The sequence below is a fragment of the Stegostoma tigrinum genome, chromosome 20 (genome assembly GCF_030684315.1).
Source record: "Stegostoma tigrinum isolate sSteTig4 chromosome 20, sSteTig4.hap1, whole genome shotgun sequence".
Taxonomy (NCBI): domain Eukaryota; kingdom Metazoa; phylum Chordata; class Chondrichthyes; order Orectolobiformes; family Stegostomatidae; genus Stegostoma; species Stegostoma tigrinum.
Window position 1 is genome coordinate 3473729 of NC_081373.1, and position 23460 is coordinate 3497188.

The 23460-nt window shown below is 42.7% G+C and overlaps 1 protein-coding gene across 1 annotated transcript in view; it reads left to right on the forward strand.

Annotated features, from left to right (window-relative positions):
• The window catches only part of LOC132210778 (uncharacterized), a 125221-nt gene extending 102216 nt beyond the window's left edge, over nucleotides 1-23005 (forward strand). Inside the window, exons 9-10 of the mRNA XM_059652945.1 lie at nucleotides 14051-14134; nucleotides 19004-23005. Of these exons, the coding sequence (XP_059508928.1) occupies nucleotides 14051-14134; nucleotides 19004-19107 (188 nt within the window). The 3' untranslated portion in view covers nucleotides 19108-23005. The remainder of the gene's footprint in view (nucleotides 1-14050; nucleotides 14135-19003) is intronic.
• The last annotated feature ends 455 nt before the right edge of the window (nucleotides 23006-23460 follow it).

Genomic DNA, 23460 nt, shown 5'->3' on the forward strand with positions numbered 1-23460 from the left:
CTACTTAACTGATGGGATCCAGTGGGAAAAACAGTATTGGCCTTACTTTCAGTAATATTTGCTTGAACTCTAATCACCAGAATCATGAATATTGAACACAATTAGACACTCTCAATTTTATACTCTGCCCATTTTATGTTTCAATTTGTAAAGAAAAGCCAGGTGCAGTGTCAAAAAGGAAGACAGTCTTTGGTGCAGAAAATGAAAGTGAATCCCATTGTTTTCATGCATCACCTATCATGAAGCTGTTATTTGTGAGGCAGCGTGTCAACAGCAGTGCAAAACTACAAGCAACATTTTATTAGACATTCAGTCAAGGGAAAAAAAATGGTGGTTAACCATACATAAAGAGAAATGTCAAAAAGCACCAACCACACTGAACTGTCAGCTAACTCCACATAACCGACTTGCACCTGCATCAAAACAAGTAAATTAATTCAAGGTTAAAATACATCAGACTGGGAACTTCTGCAAGTGTTCAGCTGCTCTCTCTAAATTTGCCAAAATCCTCTCTGAAGAGCCTTGAAGTGTTCCAATGATGATTCTAAATGGCATGTTGATCATGAACATCAATCAATTAAGCCAGCAAGGTGCAAATTTTGAGATCAATTATGGGCTGAGCTCATTAGGTTTCAAAAATCACGGACCACATGAAAAGCCTCACCTTATTTACAAATGTTGCCACAAATAGCTCAGGGTCACAACAGTAAACAGGATAGATGAGTTTGACAGAGTGGCCTGCTAATCTGTGTTTCTCTCATGAAGAGGAGTCAGTGTTTTGAACAGTAATTGGAAGAAGTGCTTGTAAATTGTGGTCTTACATACAGGGACGGCTTGTTTCATGGGAAGAAGTGAATGAGCAATGTTGCAGCTCCTTAACTTACACAGAAACTGACGAGAAGTCATGGTAGTGGAGGACCAATGGATGGAGCGCTCTGGCTGGAAAGGGGAATGGTAGGATATGTTTGGTGAGGGATCATGTGGTGCGTTACAGTTCACTGAGGCAGTCTGGGTTGCTGTGGCAACATGCACTTTGACCCAAATGTTGTCGCCTGAAGACCAGGATAGTTTTGGAGATAAAACAGCTTTCATTTGTTTACGTGGCTGACCAGGATTCTTGCCTGCTCTTGCAACCTGCTGGTGGCATGCTTTCGAAAGATTTAGCAGTTAATAATCAGTATTTATGCCCCTGTTATGAACACCCCTTCCTAAGCCCTCAAATCCTGGAGTGGGACCTTACCTGGGGCTTCTGGCTCAGAGACAGGGACTCTACCCACAAGATCCTCCTAGATTCATGCTATAGAGCTTTAAATTATGGCTGATGAGGACTAAGGGGAACTGAGAAATGGCAGATGGAGTTCAACCTGGATAAATGCAAAGTGATGCATTTTGGAAGGTCGAACTTAAATGCTGAATATAGGATTAAAGGCAGGATTCTTGGCAGTGTGGAGGAACAGCGGGATCTTGGTGTTCAAGTGCATAGCTCCCTCAAAGTTGCCACCCAGGTGGATAAGGTTGTTAAGAAAGCATATGGTGTTTTGGCTTTCATTAACGGGGGATCGAGTTTAAGAACCGCGAGGTTTTGCTGCAGCTCTACAAAACCCTGGTGAGACCACACTTGGAATATTGTGTCCAGTTCTGGTCGCCCTATTATAGGAAAGATGTGGAGGCTTTGGAGAGGGTGCAAAGGAGGTTTACCAGGATGCTGCCTGGACTGGAGGGCTTGTCTTACGAGGAGAGGTTGACTGAGTTTGGACTTTTCTCTCTGGAGAGAAGGAGGAAGAGAGGTGACCTGATCGAGGTGTACAAGGCAATGAGAGGCATGGATAGAGTTGATAGCCAGAGACTTTTCCCCAGGGCAGGATTGACTGCCACGAGGGGTCATAGTTTTAAGGTGTTAGGAGGAAGGTATAGAGGAGACGTCAGAGGGAGGCTCTTCACCCAGAGAGTTGTGAGCGCATTGAATAGTTTACCAGTGGTAGTCGTGGAAGCGGAGTCATTAGTGACATTTAAGCGCCTGCTGGACATGCACATGGACAGCAGTGAATTGAGGGGAATGTAGTTTAGGTTATTTTATTTTTGGATTAGGATTATTCCACGGCACAACATTGTGGGCCGAAGGGCCTGTACTGTGCTGTACTTTTCTATGTTCGAGAGCAGAGGAACAGGAAATTAATGGACTTGGTTAACGTCTTTGTTGACTAATAAATGAGCCAAAAGAAGGATATTTGAGAAGTTCTAGTATGGAGAATTCAGTCATTAGAATAACTGTGTGAAATGATTAGAGGAATTGAGGGAAAACGAATAAAGGGGAGGTTTGAAGGTCACCCATTCAGCAAGAACCATCAACATTCAGTAGCAGCAGTGTGTACAGTCGACAAGACGCGCTGCAGAAATTCACCAAGGCTTCTTAGGCAGTATCTTTCAGAGTCATTACTTCATCTTGAAGGACAAGGGCATGGGAATGCCACCACCCACAAGTTCCCCTCAAAGCCACTCACCTTCAGTTGTGCCCTGAAAGCAGAAAGGAAATAAATACCAGCTGAAATGATCGTTGTTTCACATATACTATTGAAAAGACAAGCATGGTTGGAGCCCCCGAGGATTCCCATAGTGACACGCCAGGGTCTGAAGGAAGTGAGTGGACTTAAAAGAGAAAACCCTTCATGTTGAGAGCAAGTGCAGCTGGCTCTAGGAAGGAATCAATGATTGGGAGCTGATTGCTCAAGGAGGAAGCGGGAGACCTGCAGTTCTTGCAGGCCAACGACGTTATAATGGATGTGATAGTGGGAACTGCAGATGCTGGAGAATCCAAGACAACAAAGTGTGGAGCTGGATGAACACAGCAGGCCAAGCAGCATCTCAGGAGCAAAAAGCTGACGTTTCGGGCCTAGGCCCTTCATCAGAGCTCTCTGATGAAGGATCTAGGCCCGAAACGTCACCTTTTGTGCTCCTGAGATGCTGCTTGGCCTGCTGTGTTCATCCAGCTTCACACTTTATTATCGACGTTATAATGGAGATGTATTGCCCCTGGATTTTTGCGATTTGTCCATTAGTGTTGGTAGGAGATGAAGATGTGGGTGGCAGCCTGCATGCAGCTCTCCTACCCGTGCTCGCTGCACTGATGTGAGTGTGTATTTCAAAGCCCACACCTCTGCCCCTGCTTCAGACTCTTGATGAAATTGTGTCCTTTCCTTAGCAGATGTGGTTCGGAGCACCCCAGAGAAGTTGCCATGGTGACATACATCGGTTTTACCATAAAGGTCTTCCTTTGTTACTGGGTTCACTGCCAAAGTTCGTGGGAAACCAATTTCTAGTTTGGGATCATTCTTCTGGATATCTTATAGCCCTCTGTGATCACTGACTTCAATGATTTAAGGCTTTAGCTTCATCATCAACCTGCACACCATCACTCTTTCTGCTGTTTTGTGAACAGTTTTCTTCTGGGGTGACAGAAAGGGTGGGATTGAGTGAGATGAAGCAAGTGCGTGGTTTTTAACACTGGTGGTAGAAAGCTGGTGAGGGGTGTTCTGAGGAAGTGAGTCGGCAGCACAGAGGCCATGCAGGTTTACAAGGGTGGCTCATTGCAGGTGAGGGAAGATATTGCCTGTAACACTGAGGGAACAGTGCATCAGTCTTACTGACAGGTGGCTACAGTCGCAGAGAGAGAGTGAGTGTGAGGTAGCCCTGAGAAGGTGATGGCATTTACCCTGTCATGCCCTCTTTCCTTCACTGCTGACCATTCCTCAAGATGGCTGAGACTTCACTGACTCAGTGGCAAACTTTGAGCAGGTTGGCAGAGTCTGATGGCATATCCTGCTTTGCTGGCCCTGGTAGAAGAGGATGTCTCTCCTCTGTACCACTCTGACCACCAGAACCTGATAGTGTTTGAGTGCCATTGATTTCTTTAACTTTCACCTTCAGGGAAAATATCACAAACTAAGCAGGGGAGCTCCATACTTACAACAGCTGTCTGAGTGTGCAACCATTTTTATTTTAAAGATTTATTTGAAATCACAAGCTTTCGGAGTGCAACCCCTTTGTTAGGTTGAAGGGGCAGTGCTCAGAAAGTTTGTGATTTCAAATAAACCTGTTGGACTATAACCTGGTGTGGTGTGATTTCTGATTTTGTCCACCCTGTCCAACACCACCACCTTCGCATCCTGGCCTTTTAAAGATGGCGCAGGTGCCAGGGCTGCCAGTCTATGTTGAGATATCCCAAATGTAGCGAGTACTGGTGAGTGTGGAGACTGGTGGGATCGTGCTGACTTCAGACATGAGGGGTGCTGTGGAGCCGGGTGTTAGTTAATGAGATGAGTTGGAGAAAACTTGCTCAGGTAAGAGAAAAACACTCTGTGAATCTTAATGGAATTGACACTTATCCAAAAAAAAACATAATTTTCAACACCTGGATGCAACCCACTAGGAAAGAACGATAAGATGGCGTGGTACACAGTTGTACAGTCTAAGGAACAAAAACTGAGCCCCAAACTTTAAGGCATCCTAATCTATAAGGAGTGAGCAACTAAGGGTTGTATCAGCTCCAGATCTAACCATAAGATAACACGGTGTAGAGCAGGATGAACACAGCAGGCCAAGCAGCTTCAGAGGAGCAGGAAGCCTGATGCTTTGGGTGTAGACCCTTCTTCAGAAATGGGGGAGGGGAAGGGGGTTCTGAAATAAATATGAAGAGGGGTGGAGGCAGATAGAAGATGGATAGAGGAGAAGATAAAAGGAGAGGAGACAGACAGGTCAAAGAGGCGGGGATAGAGCCAGTAAAGGTGAGTGTAGGTGGGGAGGTAGGGAGGGGATAGGTCAGTGCATGGAGGATGCACAGGTCAAGGGGGCAGGATGAGGTTAGTAGGTAGGAGATGGGGGTGGGCCTCCTGCAGTGCCACAACAATGCTACCCGAAGGTTGCACAAACAGCACCTCATATTCTGCTTGGGAACCCTGCAGCCCAATGGTATCAATGTGGACTTCACAAGCTTCAAAATATCCCCTCCCCCTACTACATCCCAAAACCAGCCCAGCTCGACCCTGCCTCCCTAACCTGTCCTTCCTCCCACCTATCCCCTCCTCCCACCTCAAGCCTCATCCCCATTTCCTACCTACTAACCTCATCCCACCCCCTTGACCTGTCCGTCCTTTCTGGACTGACCTATCCCCTCCCTAACTCCCCACCTACACTCACGTTTACTGGCCTCATCCCGGTCTGTCTCTTCTCCACCTATCTTCTCCTCTATCCATCTTTTATCTACCTCCCCCTCTCTCCCTATTTATTTCAGAACCACCTTCCCCTCCCCCGTTTCTGATGAAGGGTCTGGGTCCGAAACGTCAGCTTTCCTGCTCCTCTGATGCTGCTTGGCCTGCTGTGTTCATCCAGCTCTACACCTGTTGCCTCAGATTCTCCAGCATCTGCAGTTCCTACTGCCTCCAAATCTAGCCATGAATCTTTTTGAGCTTGATGAAATTCAGCTCTTACTTGGTCAACCTAACAACGTGAAAAACATTGTTAATCTGTTGGAATGGCAAATTTATGCTTGAGTTGGACACCAGCAGCATTGAACAGGTTTTCCTTACATCTGTTCTAAAAGTGCAACTGAACTGTTTATATTCCTTCTTGTGTCAGCAACTGACTGCAATTTCTTATTGTTTCTGATTTAACTTTGGAATTCAATCAGCTCTTGTTGCTTATTTATAATTAACCCAGGAGAGTGAGTTTACAATGGAAATCTAGGCTAATTGAAGGGATGCTGAGTCCCATTTGGGTTATTTAATGTTCCAGGAAGCAATTTGACCAATTTTGATCTTTTTCTTTTCAAAACTCATAACTTTTGACTTCGGTGGCATATAATTCCTTACCTGCTACTTTGAAAGAAGGATTACCCATTTATGTTCAATCGCTTTACATCTCTTGAACTAATGACCTTCAGATTTTAATGCAAAGATGCAGAATATTTACATGTTAATGTCTGCACTGCAATTTGAAGATTTTCAGTATGATTTTTAAAAAATCATTCATGGGATGTGGGCATCGCTGGCTAGTCCAGCATTTATTGACCACCCCTTGATACCAAAACGAATGTGGCAGTGAGCTGCCCTCTTGAACTGTTGGTTTAGGTTGACCCACAATGCCATTAGGGAGGGAATTCCAGAATTCTCATGACACTGAAGGTTTAGGTTGACCCACAATGCCATTAGGGAGGGAATTCCAGAATTCTCATGACACTGAAGGAATGGTGATATGTTTCCAAGTCAGGATGGTGAGTGGCTTCAGGGGGATCTTGCAAATAATGGTATTCCCACATACCTGCTGTCCTATCCCTTTAGATGGTAGTGGTGGTGGATCTGCAAGATGCTATCTAGGGTGCCTTATTGAATGAATGAGATATCATAATTGATGCCAAATGTGATTTACTATATGCTAGTCCACGGAACATATACCACAGAATTGGGTTCTTGAGTCAGATATCTGAACTGTATTCACAACATGTTATATTCTCACAGATTTCTACACATGATGTGGCTTCTGTGCCTACTGATGTAACTGTACATGACACATACAATTGACTGAATATATTGTCTCCACTAGAGGCATGGCAGGTACCTTATGCTCCAGAATGTCACATGCCGCAATGTTATCTCGCTATCTGAAGGCTTCAGGCCTGTCTTGTCTGAACTCTGTCATTGGACAACATCTCAACTCTTCCTTGGAAAGAATGAGAGCTATTTCCTGATGGAATGTCTCTGTACATTCAGGAAATGCTTTGGATGTACAACATGATGAGATTTGGACCTCATACAGTTATCATGATTGGGCAATGTTGCTTCACTCTGCGGTGTGTTATCTATCATCATGGGTGGCTATGCATAATTTTTTTTTGAAGATGTATATAAGTCGTGTGACATGATATAATGATAAAGTGCTAACAGGAGTAGTCAAGGTAAAAAAGGAACAATATTTCCAATGACTGGGAGTCCAGATCCAGAATTATAGTTTAAATGCACAGGATAGACTATTTGAGATGACAGGAAAATTCTTCACTCAGAGTGGTGAGCCTGTGGAATTCTCTGCCACAGAAAGCATTGAATGTTTTCAAGGAGGTATAGTTGTTGGGGCTAAAGGGATAAAAGGATATGGGGAGAAAGCAGGAACAGGGGACTGAGTTGGATGATCAGCCGCAATCGTATTGAATGGTGGAGCAGGCTCGAAGGGCCAAACGTCCTACTCCGACTCCTTTTATCCTTTGCTTCAATCTTCAGAATTCAAATAATCATCCATGTGATGAATGGTTGATGATACACTGTTCTTTTTGAATCTGCACTTGTGTATGCAAACTGAGGGACCAATGAACTGACTGATGCGATAGGACACTGGTGAGCTAGCAATGATCTCGGAAGGCAGGATGTTTGTTTCTTGGTGAGTTTGTAATTTTGGTCAGGTCTTTGAGAGCTCTCATAGGCGGAATCCACACCAACACACAGCTCTGTGAAGTAAGAGTTTAGAATGAAATTGAAGGGTATATTTTTGGAATTTGGAAAGGGAAGGAGTATCTAAAGAGGAAATAACAACATACAAAACGCAATTTTACTCAACTGTCTATTGCACATAGATGAAGTGAACTTTGAGTTGAAATAGAGCAGGAGCAATTGTGAGGGGAAAATTTCTCTAGGTCACTATCTGTCAGCAATGTTGTAAACAGGGCACAAAGACTTCTAAATGCTGTGTCCCTTGGGATCATGACTATTTTATTTTAGAATGCTATTGTAATTTTCCAAAACACTTATCAGAAGAAATCTCCCTGCTGTATATATTATATTGCTAATGAGGAAAATAATTTTGAGAGGAAATCCCTTAATCCTCTTAGTTGACATCAGTGCATCAGCAATGAATATGACTTGTTTCCGATTGGTGTGTTGCTATACTTTTGTACCTAATGAAAGATCCAACTGATATAAAGAGAAGACTAAAGCAGTGAACGCTAACAGATGGTCATTTATGAAACATTTATAAACCAATGAAAATTTGCATTCTATTCATGACAGAAGGGTCAGACTTTTACTGCTGACCAGTATCTGGTAGGTAAGCCACAATGTTGAGACTCTTGCTGCTTCAAAGTTTGGGACTGGGCCATTTTAACAGCAGCAAAGCAGTGGAATTGGCTTTTTTTTAACATAGAAAAAGAACATGCTGGAGAAGCTCAGTAGGTCTAGCAACATCTGTGGAGAGAAAAACAGAGAAAGCGCTTTGAGTCTGATATGAGTCATGTTCAGAACTCCAAAGAAACCTGTCTAGCTTTGGGAAGGGTTCTTTATCAACCGACAGTTTCCCAGCTAGCGTGATTGGGAAAAGGGCGACTGGACTCAAATATTGGCTGATTTCTCTTCACAAATTCTATCAGACCTGCTGAGCTTTTCCAGCAATTTCTGTTTTTGTTTCTCTCTGTCAATTGTTCAGGCAAAAATTGCAGAAAGTCTGCTCCCAGAAATTCCAAGACAGTTACATGACTGTGGAGATATTAACATTCCACCAGGTTAGGAATGTAAACCACTCCCAGAGGATCTGACACCAACTTCAGATACTTGGTCTTCCACTATGATTGTGATCTATGGCTATTAAGGATAATTTACAGCTTCACTGGTCTTAAAATTTGGTGGGGTCTGCGGTAGACTACACTGTCGGATTATCACCTAAGTGGCAAAGAGGAGAATTCCATCCTGTTGTCAGCCAGAGAGTCATTGAGTCATGCAGTTTGGAAATAGACCCTTTATTCTAACTCATCCATGCTGACCACGTTTCCCCAAACTAAAATGTCCCACTTGCTTGTGTTTAGCCCATATCCCTCTAAACCTTTCCTACTCATGTACCTGTCTGAATGTCTTTTAACTGCTGTAACTGTATCTGCATCTACAAGTTCCTCCGGCAGTTTATTCTACCTATGAACCACCCTCTGTGTGAAAAGGCTGCCCCTCAGATCCCCTTTAAACCTTTCTCCTCTGTCCTTAAACCTTTGCTTTCTAGTTTTGAACTCCCGCACCCTGGGAAAAAGACATTTTGCTCTTCTCCTTGTCTATGACCCTTATAATTTTATAAAACTCTATTAAGGTTGCCCCTCAGCCTCCTACATTCCAGTGAAAAATGTTGCAGCTTATTCAGCCTCTGTTTATAATTCAAACCCTCTAGTCCTGACAACATCATGGTAAATCTTATGTGAACCCTCTCTAATTTACTAATATCCTTCCTATAGCAGGGTGTCCAGAACTGTTCGCAGTATGTAGAGCAAGTTAACAGAGCAACCACAGACACAGAAATATTTCAAATGACTCCCTGATTGAAACTTAAAGAAACATTTTAATGCTTATTCTTGTGAAACCATTTTGCACACATGTTAAACACAATTTTACAATGTTGGACACTGTTGAAGAGTTTAATTAATTAAAGGTTGAAGTAATATTTCCCCATTGTATAGTCAAGAAGTGTAGTACTGATCTGCAAATCTGGTGTGCTGTGTAAATGTGAGATAACAAGGTGTAGAGCTGGATGAGCGCAGCAGGCCAAGCAGCATCAGAGGAGCAGGAAGGCTGACGTTTCGGGTCTTGACCCTTCGGAAATGGGGGAGGGGAAGGGGATTCTGAAATAAATAGTGAGAGGGGGGAGGTGGATAGAAGATGGGTAGAGGAGAAGATAGGTGGAGAGGAGACAGACGGGTCAGAGGTGGGGATGGAACCAGTAAAGGTGAGTGTAGGTGCAGAGTTAGGGAGGGGATAGGTTGGCCTAGGGAGGACTGACAGGTCAAGGAGGTGGGACCAGGTTAGTAGGTAGGAGATGGGGGTGGGGGTTGTGGTGGGAGGACAGGTTAGGGAGGCGGGTAGGCAAGGCCCAGCTCGTTATCTCAGATTCCCCAGCATCGGCAGTTCCTACTATCTCTGCTGTGTTAATATGAATTCTTTTTAGACATTGAGGTTGAATTTTTGACTGGATGTGCAGGTGCATTTTGGTGCATTGATGAGTACTTTTATTTTTGGAGAAAATGTGATTTTCTTCTGAAATCCCAGGCCTGTGTCAATTTTCACTGGCCTTTTGCAAGTCGAAAATGCCTTCTATGCAAACGCATTGAGGTCAAGTTCCCCAGTCTAAATGGGGCCAAAACATAGATTTCCTTCTGTATATCATTTTGCCCAGTGGTTCGGGGTATGAAGTTTATGAAGAAAATGGAAAGCCTGCTGAAGAGTAGGGAGGTCTCAAATGTTTTGACACCATCAAATGTCACAATTTAAGTGTTGCATCATAATGTAGATGCATTTTTAATAGATTGCTCAGAACCCTCTGCTGATGAATCAATGGAAAGTTAACCCTCACAATCACCTACATTGTGTAATCGTGGTTTCCTAATGGAGAAAGAACCTCAACAAATTGAAGAGAGTACAATGAAATGATACTAAGACACAAATTGCTGGAAAAACTCAGCAGGTCTGGACATAAGACCATAAGAACTAGGAGCAGGAGTAGGCCACCTGGCCTGTTGAACCTGCCCCACCATTTAATAAGATCATGGCTCATCTTTGAGACTCTGCTCCACTTACCCGCCCACTCACCATAATCTTTAATTCCTTTACTGTTCAAAAATTTTTCTAGCCTTGCCTTAAAAACATTCAGCGAGGTAACTTCAATCACTTCACTGGGCAGGGAATTCCACAGATTCACAGCCCTTTGGGTGAAGAAGTTCCTCCTGACCTCAGTCCTACATCTGCTTCCCTTTATTTTGAGGCGATGCCCTCTAGTCCTAGTTTCACCTGCTAGCGGAAACAACCTCCCTACCTCCACTTTATCTATTCCCTCCATAATCTTATATGTTTCTTTAAGATCTCCCCTCATTCTTTTGAATTCCAATGAGTGTAAGCCTAGTCTACTCAGTCTCTCCTCATAATCCAACCCTCTGTGAAGAGAAATCAGAGTAAATGTTTTGGATCTGGTGATCCTTCCTCAGAACTGATAGTAGGTGGGTAAGGAGTAAATGATAGTTGGGGATAGGTCTCAAAGAGAGAGAACAACAGTTGGACAGACAAAGGAGTTTATAATAATCTGGCTAGGAGGGTGAGTAGTTACTAAAGGAGACTGTTAGTGGCTAACAATAGGTCACTCCCAACAATACCGCACCACCCCCCCATGGCACCTTCCTCTGCAACCGCCAAAGATGTAACACCTGCCCATTCACCTCCTCCCTCACCAGTATCCAAGGGCCCAAACATACCTTCCAGGTGAAGCAGCACTTCACCTGCACATCCCAGAATCTAGTCTACTGCCTTTGCTGCTCACAATGTGGTCTCCTGCACATTGGGAAAAGAAAGCGTCGACTGGATGACCATTTTGCAGAACATCTATGTTCTTCCCATGATAAGGACCACAAGCTTTTGGTTGCCTGCCGCTTTAATGCACCACCCTGTTCCTTTGTCAATATCTCTGCCTCTGGTTTGCAAAGCTCAATTCCAGCTGGAAGAACAGCATCTCATTTTTCACCTGGGGACCTTGCAGGCCTCTGGACTCAATATTGAGTTCAATAATTTTAGGGCCTGAGCTCTCCCATGTCCTTGCCCCCAAATCCACACGGCAGGCCTTGTTATCACATAGTCTTCTGTTACACACTACCTATTGGTAGTCAGTAACAGTTGCTGTTAACAGCTTTTCACCCTCCTGGCCAGATTGTTATCAACTCCTTTGTCTGTCCAACTATTCTACTTTCTCTTTGGGCTCTATCCCCATCTATTGTTAACTCCTTACCCTCTTTCCCCAACCCCAATACTATCTTCTGCATATAAGCCAACATTTGCCGAGCTAAAATCAATTCTGAGGAAGGGTCACCAGACCTGAAATGTTAACCCTGAATTTTCTTCACAGATGCTGCTGGACCTGCTGAGCTTTTCCAACAACTTCTGTTTTTGTTCCTGATTTATAGCAAATGCTGTTCTTTTGGTTTTTATTGAACATTTCCATCAGGTGAGGCTTATCATGTGCCATTCAAACACTTTTGTAGGACTTCCTCAAGGTCAGATACACTAGGGGCAAGCTTCACATCAGCCAAATCATATTCTGGCAGCCCTATTGACCAACACCGGGATTGGGGAGGGTGGTGGCTGCTACCATTAAGACACACCCAAAGCCTGGTATTGTTGCTGGGTCCCTGGCCACAGGTGAGTGGCAAAGGGGTGGTCGAAGTGTAAGGATTGTGAAGAAGGGGTGACTGGCACTAAGAGAAGGAGCTGACTCTCAGTGGACTACTCCTTGTTTGGTCAGACAGAGTGCCTGTGGAAGGCCATGAGCAGCCTGTACATGTTGGGCTGCCTGCATGGCAAGCTCAGACCTTATCTCGGCAGCTGCTGAGTCAATTCCCGGGACAGCAGGAGAGAATTTTAAATGGGCCTAATTTGGGATAGGGCAAGAGATCTGTCCTCTTGCCTTCTGACTACAGATTGTGGGGCTTATCTCAAATTAAATATAAAATAAAAATTCCCCATGTTCTCCTAGCAACCTCGCAAATCTCTCCTTTATCATACCAAGCTGCCGTTTCCATTTCCTGAAGCTGCAGTGTGCAGCTTTTACAGCGGAGTAGGGTGCTTTGGAAACTGCAATACCCATAACCTGTTGGTATCTGCTTACAACAGAGTATCAAGATGGACTGTCATCTCTTAGTTAACTGCTTGCTAATTTTATCATATTTATTATCTCATTGTTAACATCTAAGAAAGGATTTATACACCAACTTTCAAGATGTCAGAACATTCCAAACCATTTCATAGTAATGAAATGTATTTGAAATGTATCCACTGTTATAAAGTGGGCAAATATGATAGCTGGATCATGCATAACAAAGTGTGGAGCTGGATGAACGCAGCAGGCCAAGCAGAATCTTAGGAGCAGGAAAGCTCATGTTTCGGGCCTAGACCCTTCATCAGAAAACGGGGAAGTGGAGAGGGTTCTGAAATAAATAGGGAGAGATAGAGAGGCGGATAGAGGAGAAGATAGGTGGAGAGGAGACAGACAAGTTAAAGGGGCGGGGATGGAGCCAGTAGAGGTGAGTATAGGTGGAGAGGTAGGGAGGGGATAGGTCAGTCCGGGGAGGAGGGACAGGCCAAGGGGGCGGGATGAAGTTAGTAGGTAGGAAATGGAGGTGTGGCATGAGGTGGGAGTCGGGGATATGTGGGAGGAAGAACAGGTTAAGGAGGCGGGGATGAGCTGGGCTGGTTTTGGGATGCAGTGGGGGAAGGTGAGATTTTGAAGCTTGTGAAATCCACATTGATACCATTGGGCCGCAGGGTTCCAAAGTGGAATATGAGTTGCTGTTCCTGCAACCTTCAGGTGGCATCATTGTGGCACTGCAGGAGGCCCAGGATGGACATGTCTGAGGAATGGGAGGGGGAGTTGAAATGGTTCGTGACTGGGAAGTGCAGTTGTTTATTGCAAACCAAGCGTAGGTGTTCTGAAAAGTGGTCACCAAGACTCCGCTTGGTTTCCCTGATGTAGAGGAAGCCACACCGGGTATAGCGGATGCAGTATACTACATTGGCAGATGTGCAGGTGATGTCCATCCTGGGCCTCCTGCAGTGCCACAACGATGCCACCTGAAGGTTGCAGGAACAGCAACTCATATTCCGCTTGGGAACCCTGCAGCCCAATGGTATCAATGTGGACTTCACCAGCTTCAAAATCTTCCTTCCCCCAATGCATCCCAAAACCAGCCCAGCCTGTCCCCGCCTCCCTAACCTGCTCTTCCTCTCACCTATTTTCTCACATTAAATAGTGCTATAGATTTTTTTACTTCCACCTGGGGGTCGTTTTTTTAATGTCTCATCAGGAAGGAAAAAGGCACCTTCAACTTTGCAACATTACATTAGTTCTGGACTAGATTACATAAGTCTTTGGCATTGGGTGTGAATCCACAACTTTGTTTCAAATGTGAAAATGATGGCACTGAACTAAGGATTTATGATGTTTATGATCAGTCTTCCCCAAAGCTATATTTAAAAAAGTGGTGTTATTTTTCTTTTTTCAGGACATGTTGATCAGAGCAAGCTGAATAAACTGGATAATGATGAGAATCTGGGCAAATTCAAAGCCTCTGCAAAATGTACAACAGGTATGTCTGTGTTAGCTATCTAAGTAATGAAACTTATTGGGATGAATTTTCATGTTGGACCTGTGAAATGCAAGCTGGGCCCATTCTCCACTTTGGAAACCTAAGCCTGATATAGTTTTGTCCATTTGCATACATTCATCTCCTAGAGATGTGAGCTTTCAATATAGTTCTTATGCCCCCCTCATCACCATCCTCCTGTCTCCTCCTCCCATCTCCCACACTACTTCTGTATGTCTGAAGCTGCTTCATAATCTCCATTCGTGCCTCATTTTTGAGATTCGGTTTATTATTGTCACATGCACCTAAGTACTGTGATAAGTTATGTTTTGTGTGTAGTACAGGCAGATCATACCATACAAAGTGCGTTAGGGTAAAAGAACAGAGTGAGGAATACGATGCTACAGCTGCAGAGAAGGTGCAGAAAGAGCAAGATCAACATTTAAACTGAAAATTTGTGAGGCCCATTCAGAAGTCTGAGAACAGAGTGGAAGGAGCTGTTCTTAAATCTGTTGGCACCTGTGTTTAAATGTTTGTATTTCTGCCTGATGGAAGAGGTTGGAAGAGACTATAACTGTGTGGGAAGGGTCTTGGATTACATTGGTTGTCTTCTCAAGGCAGCCAGAAGTTTAGTTGGAGCCACTAAGTGGATGGTTGTAATGTGTAATGAACCGGGCTGTGTTCACAACTCTGAGAAGCCCTCACACACTCCTTTTTATGTCCCTATTTACATACCATTTCCAATCACTAATTCTCCACCATGAATAGTCTTTGGGAACCATGTAATTACAATAGGAATCTTTTGAAATGGATGTTGAAAAGTATACCTCTGGCAATCTAAATTTGCCAAGAAAAGAAACAGTTTTGCTGCTCCTAACCCCATTGCTGACACACAATCTGGCCCAAAGCTGAATGTGCTTTCTTGGATACCTGATGTCAATGATGATTAATTTCTCATGTCTCCATTCTGATGCTATAAACCCTCACAATGCACCACTATGTACTTGATTCACTTCCACTCTATCAATTCCATTCTCTCTCACGTCAACCAATATTTAGTCAAATTTTCATTGTCAATGCAAAAATATAACTTTCTTTCCACTACATTGTACCACGTGCACAGTATTAATTAATCTACAATGGAAACAATTGGGACTGGGACAATAGATTAGTACGCTACCAGCTAAAAAATTGTTTATGGGATTTGGGTGTCACTGGCTAGAGAAGCATTTATTTACCATTACTAATTGCACAGAATCAGCAACATTACAATGTAACATCCTGACAGGGTTTGGACAGGCTGAGTGCATGAAGGGTGTTTTCCCCTTTTTGGAGGGCCCGGCACAAGTGGCCATGGACTCAGGATGTGCAGTAAACTATTTCAGGCTGAGATGTGGAGAAATAGGAGACCTAGCTCTCAGCTCTTCCTTCAGTAACTGGATCCTCAACTTCTGGACTCATAGACTGCAGTCAGTAAGAATGGGCAACAACATCTCCACAATAATCCTCAACACCAGTGCCCCGCTCAGCCCTCTACCATACTCCTTACACACTCATGACTACTCAAGTGCCATTTACAAGTTGCCTGATGTCACCACTGTTATAGCTCGGATCACAAACAGTGACAAGCTAGGAAAGAGATTGAGTACTTAGCAGAATGGTGTAAAGACAGCAATCTCTTCATCAATGATAATGGGAACTGCAGATGCTGGAGAATCCAAGATAATAAAATGTGAGGCTGGATGAACACAGCAGGCCAAGCAGCATCTTGGGAGCACCGAAATGGAGGAGTTGGTCATTGACTTCAGGAAGCGGAATGGAGGGCACACCCCTGTCTGTATCAATGGAACTGAGGTGGGGATAGAACATAGAACATAGAACATAGAACAGTACAGCACAGAACAGGCCCTTCAGCCCACAATGTTGTGCCGACCATTGATCCTCATGTATGCACCCTCAAATTTCTGTGACCATATACATGTCCAGCAGTCTCTTAAATGACTCCAATGACCTTGCTTCCACAACTGCTGCTGGCAACGCATTCCATGCTCTCACAACTCTCTGTGTAAAGAACCTGCCTCTGACATCCCCTCTATACTTTCCACCAACCAGCTTAAAACTATGACCCCTCGTGCTAGCCATTTCTGCCCTGGGAAATAGTCTCTGGCTATCAACTCTATCTATGCCTCTCATTATCTTGTATACCTCAATTAGGTCCCCTCTCCTCCTCCTTTTTTCCAATGAAAAGAGACCGAGCTCAGTCAACCTCTCTTCATAAGATAAGCCCTCCAGTCCAGGCAGCATCCTGGTAAACCTCCTCTGAACCCTCTCCAAAGCATCCACATCTTTCCTATAATAGGGCGCCCAGAACTGGACGCAGTATTCCAAGTGCGGTCTAACCAAAGTTTTATAGAGCTGCAACAAGATCTCACGACTCTTAAACTCAATCCCCCTGTTAATGAAAGCCAAAACACCATATGCTTTCTTAACAACCCTGTCCACTTGGGTGGCCATTTTTAGGGATCTATGTATCTGCACACCAAGATCCCTCTGTTCCTCCACGCTGCCAAGAATCCTATCCTTAATCCTGTACTCAGCTTTCAAATTCGACCTTCCAAAATGCATCACCTCGTATTTATCCAGGTTGAACTCCATCTGCCACCTCTCAGCCCATCTCTGCATCCTCTCAATGTCCCGCTGCAGCCTACAACAGCCCTCTACACTGTCAACGACACCTCCGACCTTTGTGTCGTCTGCAAATTTGCTGACCCATCCTTCAATCCCCTCATCCAAGTCATTAATAAAAATTACAAACAGTAGAGGCCCAAGGACAGAGACCTGTGGAACACCACTCACCACTGACTTCCAGGCAGAATATTTTCCTTCTACTACCACTCGCTGTCTTCTGTTGGCCAGCCAATTCTGTATCCAGACAGCTAAGTTCCCCTGTATCCCATTCCTCCTGACCTTCTGAATGAGCCTACCATGGGGAACCTTATCAAATGCCTTACTGAAGTCCATATACACCACATCCACAGCTCGACCCTCATCAACTTTTCTAGTCACATCCTCAAAAAACTCGATAAGGTTTGTAAGGCATGACCTACCCCTCACAAAGCCGTGTTGACTGTATTTGATCAAGCCATGCTCTTCCAGATGGTCATAAATCTTATCCCTCAGAATCCTTTCTAACACCTTGCAGACGACAGACGTGAGACTTACCGGTCTGTAATTGCCGGGGATTTCCCTATTTCCTTTCTTGAAGAGAGGAATTACATTTGCCTCTCTCCAGTCCTCAGGTACGACTCCAGTGGAGAGCAAGGATGCAAAGATCTTCGCAAGTGGCGAAGCAATTGCATTTCTCGCTTCCCAAAGCAGCCGAGGGCAAATCTGGTCCGGGCCTGGCGACTTGTCAATCTTAATGTTTGACAAACATTGTTCGATAACGTCAGGTTTCGGGGAATGATGATCACCAACGATCTGTCCTAGTCCATCCACATCAACATGATGGACAAGAAAGCACAACAATGACGTAGGAGGCTAAGGAAATTTGGCACGTCCACGAGGACTCTTAACAACTTTTATTGATGCATACAAATCATCCTGCCTGGATGTATCCGTGTGGTACAGCAACTGCTCTTCCCAAGACCATAAGAAACTATAGAGAGTCATGAACATAGCCCAGTCCATCACTCAAACCAGGCTTCCATCCACTGATGACAAAGTGTGGGGCTGGATGAGCACAGCAGGCCAAGCAGCATCTTGGGAGCACAAAAGCTTTTGTGCTCCTAAGACGCTGCTTGGCCTGCTGTGTTCATCCAGCCCCATACTTTGTTATCTTCCATCCACTGACTCCATGTACATTTCCTGCTGCCTGGGGAAAGCAGAAGGCTGGTGTTGGTTTGGATGATAATCCACAATCTTGTTGAATGGTAGGGCAAAGCTCAATTACTGAATGGTCTATTCCAGCTCCTATTTTTGATTAAGAAATTTTTCAGCAATCTCAATGCAGCTCCCACTGGATAAAGAGCTATAGCTTAGCTATGCTTGGAACTGAGCTGTAATTGCCACCCTGTAGCTCAGATGTACTAAGGCCTGTTACACTGGAGGAATAACATTTCTCAGGTTGGAGTTAGAAAGAATTATTTTAGGAGTATGAAAGCAAATTATACATGTAACTTGTGCTGCTTGGCCTTATGTGAGCCTGACCCAGAGTGTACAATATTGAAAAAGGAGCTGCTTCTAGCACTGGCATCATTCCAGTAAGGATATACATAGGATTAATAAAAATTTCACATTATTTTGTCATTTGACCAGCTCTGTTGGAGTATTGATCAACATTTTGTATGTCAAAAATTGAAATTTAAACACGGCCTAAAGGCAAGGATCAGTGAAAAAGTTATTGAGTTATTTTCCTGAAGGGCATTGAGAAGCTGGTTTTCCCTCCATGGTAAATTCTCAGTCTGCGCTGTGCTGTGACAAGGACCAACTGAGGGAGTCCAGCTCCATCTACACCTCAAACTTGGGAAGATCAGCAAACAAGGCACTCCCCTCGAGTTAACACCCTTGTGACTCAGTGTAGGCTTCTGCTCATAACAGTATGGGAGCAAATCTCCAGCCTTTCTAAAATGTTTGTGAGATAAAGCAATACTATTTTTTTAACAGCCTGTATTCAAATAGTGAATGTGAAGATTCTTAAATGATCAAATATTTAAATGTATTGTATTACATTGCGTAAAATGTCTTCAGTGGCAAAACCTTCTGGCTGCTATTATACAGCAAACAATTTATGTGAAGCAATTCTATTTTCTAATGAAAAGAATTATTAATGAATGGAAGGAATAATTCTAACCTCTTTGTGATTTTTAACAGATCCTAGTGGTGTGGCTCCAGGCCTTCTCCCGTATGTTGAGCGATTTATTTTCTGGATCCTGACACTGACAATGCAGCTGGTCCTGTACTCTCTGTTTGAATAATTGCATTGCGAATGACGTCAGCACCTCCATCTGGTCCAAAATGCTGGTTTCACAACAAAAACAAATCATATAATGTATCACATTTAAACAAACCCAGGGTTTAACTGCTGTTGATTTCCTTAGATTGCACCAAATGGTTCATTCTTAGACTTGCACTTTATTTTCCTGTGAATCAATGTGTTATGCCTTGAAATTCAGATCTTCAAGTACATAGTGGATGAATACTTAAAGTTCTTCAGATTCATTTCCCTGCTATTTTAAAGAAGCAAGTTAGTTCCTTTGTTAAAACAGTTGACAAAGAGACATAGAGTGAGCAATTAGAGCTAATATGCAAAGATTGTAATTTGAAGGCATCAGAGGGCTAAGGCGAAGTAAAATAATGAACTCAGAGAAATGTAGTTTTGGTAAATATTATACAGAACGAATTTTTAGTTCTAAAGCCATGAAAGTAAAAATGGCATATATTCAACAAAGTGAAGATTCAAGACGAGCCACAAATTATATATAAAATATGTGTGATATGACTTGTGTAGTATAGCAAATGATTAAGAAACAGAAATGTACCTTCGCATTAAGATTATATTGTTGACTTGAAACCTCATTGTGATGTTCAATTTTTTTATATTTGTACTGTAATGTTGACTTCAATTTAGGATTTTCAATTTAAAATTTATTCTGTAATATATCCATGTGAATGATGACAACTTCATAGTGTGCCTTTCATAACCTCAGGATGGCCCAAAGTGCTTTGCAGCCAATGAAGTACTTTTGAAACGTAGTCACTGTTGTATTGTAGACATAAACAGCCAATTGCAATGAAATTCGACGAAGATTACTAACTGAATCATGGAAATTCCAGCATCCAACCTGTTCCATTGCTGGCACTAGCTCTTAAACTGGACCCACCTGCTCTGTTTTGCTATCCTTTTCCTTACAATCTTCATTTTGGCTTGTTTCTCCCATCCTTTAAAATTCTGGAAGTTTTTTGCTCCACTCCCTTTGTTCTTTCAATGATGATTCTGAACCCATATTCTTTTGTTACTGAATCCACAATATCTTTTGCTGTTTATTCTCTCAAAATATTTCAGAATTTTGAAATCCTCCAATAGATTGTCTGAAATTTTCTCTTAAGTAAAGCAAAATTGCCAAATTCTTTCGTATTTCTTCCTAAGATTCATTTCCTATTCCAGATATATTGCACTGTTTTCTTTAATAGGTAGCTCAGAGGCACCAGAAAAGCTTCATCTGTGACATACTCATTTAACATCACTTTCTGTTTTTAGTATTCCGTGCCTCCATGTTTGCAGCAGAAAATTTGCTACCTCCTGAATATTTTGCTTTACCTATATTTTAAAAGGTCTTTCTTTCTGCACAACTGCATCATTTCTATTCTTTCATTGAGATTTTATTGTTTAACGTTTATGTCTGTTAATTGTTCTCCACATCCCCACACCACAAAATGTATGATTGACATTTCTCAACAGTGAACTACATCTGTCTCCACACAACCCAGTATGCTGTTCTTCAGTTCCAAGCCCATGAGTTTGTTAACACCAACATACTTCAATCTTTTTTCACTGCTTATGTCTAAGTCACTGATAAAAGCTGAAAGTCAGAGACCAAGATCCATTAGTGGATCACAACCAGAAAACATCCTCAATTATCAATATTGCCCTTGAAACAAATCATGCATCCTAATAGCCGTAGCTTGTCTACAGTGAAACCTTATTAAACACCTTCTGATAATTCTTATAAACTACTACCACTGCATTCTCTTTATGTTTACACAGTGTGATTTTTCTCAATCAAATTAAATTACTCAAATACAATGGGCCAAGTTTTTGCCTTGGATTCCAATCATGTCATTATGAAGCAGTAGTGCCCAGGCAATGATAGCACAGCAGGCCTGGCTGTCTGCAGCAGCACTGTCCAATTTAGAGTGAAGAGCACGTGAGGCGGGCAGGGCTCTTAAAAAAAAAACTCCCCAACAGTAAAAGATCCTCCTCCATCAGAGGCAGGCACTGCCAATGTAGATTGGTGAGGGAGGAAAGTACGTCAAGATGGAGGAACAAAAACAGAAGTTGCTGGAAAAGCTCAGCAGGTCTGGCAGCATCAGTGAAGAAAAGAACAGAGTTAACATTTCGGGTCCAGTGACCCATCCTCAGAACTGACGGTGGCTGGGAAAACATCAGTTTTTATGCAGAAGAAAGGGAGGGTTTGGGGTAGGGAGTAAATGAAAGGATAGAGCTTAAAGAGAGAGAGGAGCAGACAGAGTTGATAACAGTGATAACAGTTTCAGCATCTGTAGTTCTTTCGGTTTTTATTCCTCAAAATAGAGGCATCCGCTGAAGAAATCTTCCCATTGGTTGGCCTTCAGTCGCAGCTGTGTTCCGGTGGTTATACTGGCATGAGGGCCTTAACTTTAATGATGGACTGCTGTGCTCATTGTTGCCTCTATTCATTAGTAGACAGCCTGCAAGCTGACTATGGGCAGGTGGGTGGCACTGCCCTGAAATGGGCCACTCCAAAATGGCTCTGAAGTGGGATTGTGCTGGCACACTGGAAAGCTAGCTGGTAGTGGGGCAGTTGCCAGCCTATCCACCACTGTTCCTACCTCTGCAGCTAATTGAAAGATTGACCTGACATGCCCTTTGAACTATTAGATCATACCCATTCACCCCACACCCCACCCCGAAAAGATTTGATGCATTTTAACTTGTGATACAACTCCAGTAGTCTGCATTGGGATAAGATTCTGGCTTCTAATGTTCTGACTTTTTACTTTATCCCATCTTGAGCAGGTATGTAACTACGTACAATATTCCAATCCTTTATAATATTCCTGAATCCAAAGATACTTTGGAACTTATGATCAGTACTTCTACTAGCTTTTTCCTTGTGTCTTTGCAGTATTCTGGGGCAGCTCTACGTTTGGTCCCATTGAATATTTCTCAGTTGTATCGATTTGTCCGTATTCTCTTTGTTACTCTTGCATTCCAATTTCTTGTACTTTTGTGAAAGCGTAGCAAACTACTTTCACACACAGGATGGTTGCTTTATCACTTTCCTATCTTTAGTTACCCTGCTAATGTGCATGCTAATTTTCTTTCCTTTCATGTTGACTGCCCAGATTCGTAGTTTTTTAAAATCTCTATTGAACGACTGACGTACTTCAATTATATTCACTGAAAAATTTATTTGATTACTGGGAAATATCATGCCAGGGAATCTTGTCTATGTGTGTATCTTTTATATTGCCAATTATGATTCATTGTTATATAAACTAATTTGTGAGTTTTTGAGCCCTGTAGTTTAGATGCAGTAAGTCATATCATTTGCTTGTTTTAATCCTGCTTATGACATGTATATAAGTGAAATTAATAAAAAAAAAACCCAACGTAACTCGTGAGAAATAAAGCAATCCTGGAATAATCACAAATATAATGTTATTTTCAATAACACTTGATAAGTACAAGTTATTGTCTCAGATCTCTGCATATATTTACCAAAGTACCTTTGAGCTCATTGTAGAGTTTATCAGCTTTTCTTGTCTGAATGTTTTGCTTTTAATTATATTTGTTGCTTAAATATAAAGTTGCATTTAAAATTTGATGCTGTTATTCAAAATTAATCACTTAGGTTAACAGATTTAATGTACAGTTATCATTTTTATGTACATTAGAAAGTTGTACTTTTTGAGGATATTAAATTAGCCAGTTTTAATTGATTAAATTCTATTTGTAAGTGACTTCCCAGAAGAGCGACAGGAAATAATCTGTATTGCAATTACCTTTTAGATAGCATTATTTTAGATGTCACAAGACACACAAATTGTTTGGAAATTGGTTAAACAAATACATTGTATGGTTAAATCATGAAACAGAAATAAAATCAGGCATTGGGCAAATGAGTTTAATTTTCTTGCACATTTAAGAACATGGGAAAGGAGCTCCACCCATTTAGTTTCTTCAGCCTGTTCATTCAATGAGATAATGACTGATCTGTACTTGCTTTTGCCCAACACACCTGTGTACAGAGAGCCGTTCTGGGTACCCCACCTTGGAGAGAGTATAGCCTCTGTTTAATAGAATGAAATGTGCACTTTGATGATTAAATGACCATACATACTCGAGCAATAGTCCATCTGGTGCCTGAATTGACTTTCAGCCAAAAACATCCGAACACTGTACTTTTCAGTCATATACTGCAGAAGTTAACCTTCCTCTGCTGTAAGCCCACTCACCACTGGAGATGGCTGTTCAGCTGCTCAAGTCTGCACGTGTCCCGGCTCCTTCAGTGTTACTTTTAGAATTCCTCAGTTCTGAGGAAGGGTCACCAACCAGAAACGTTAAC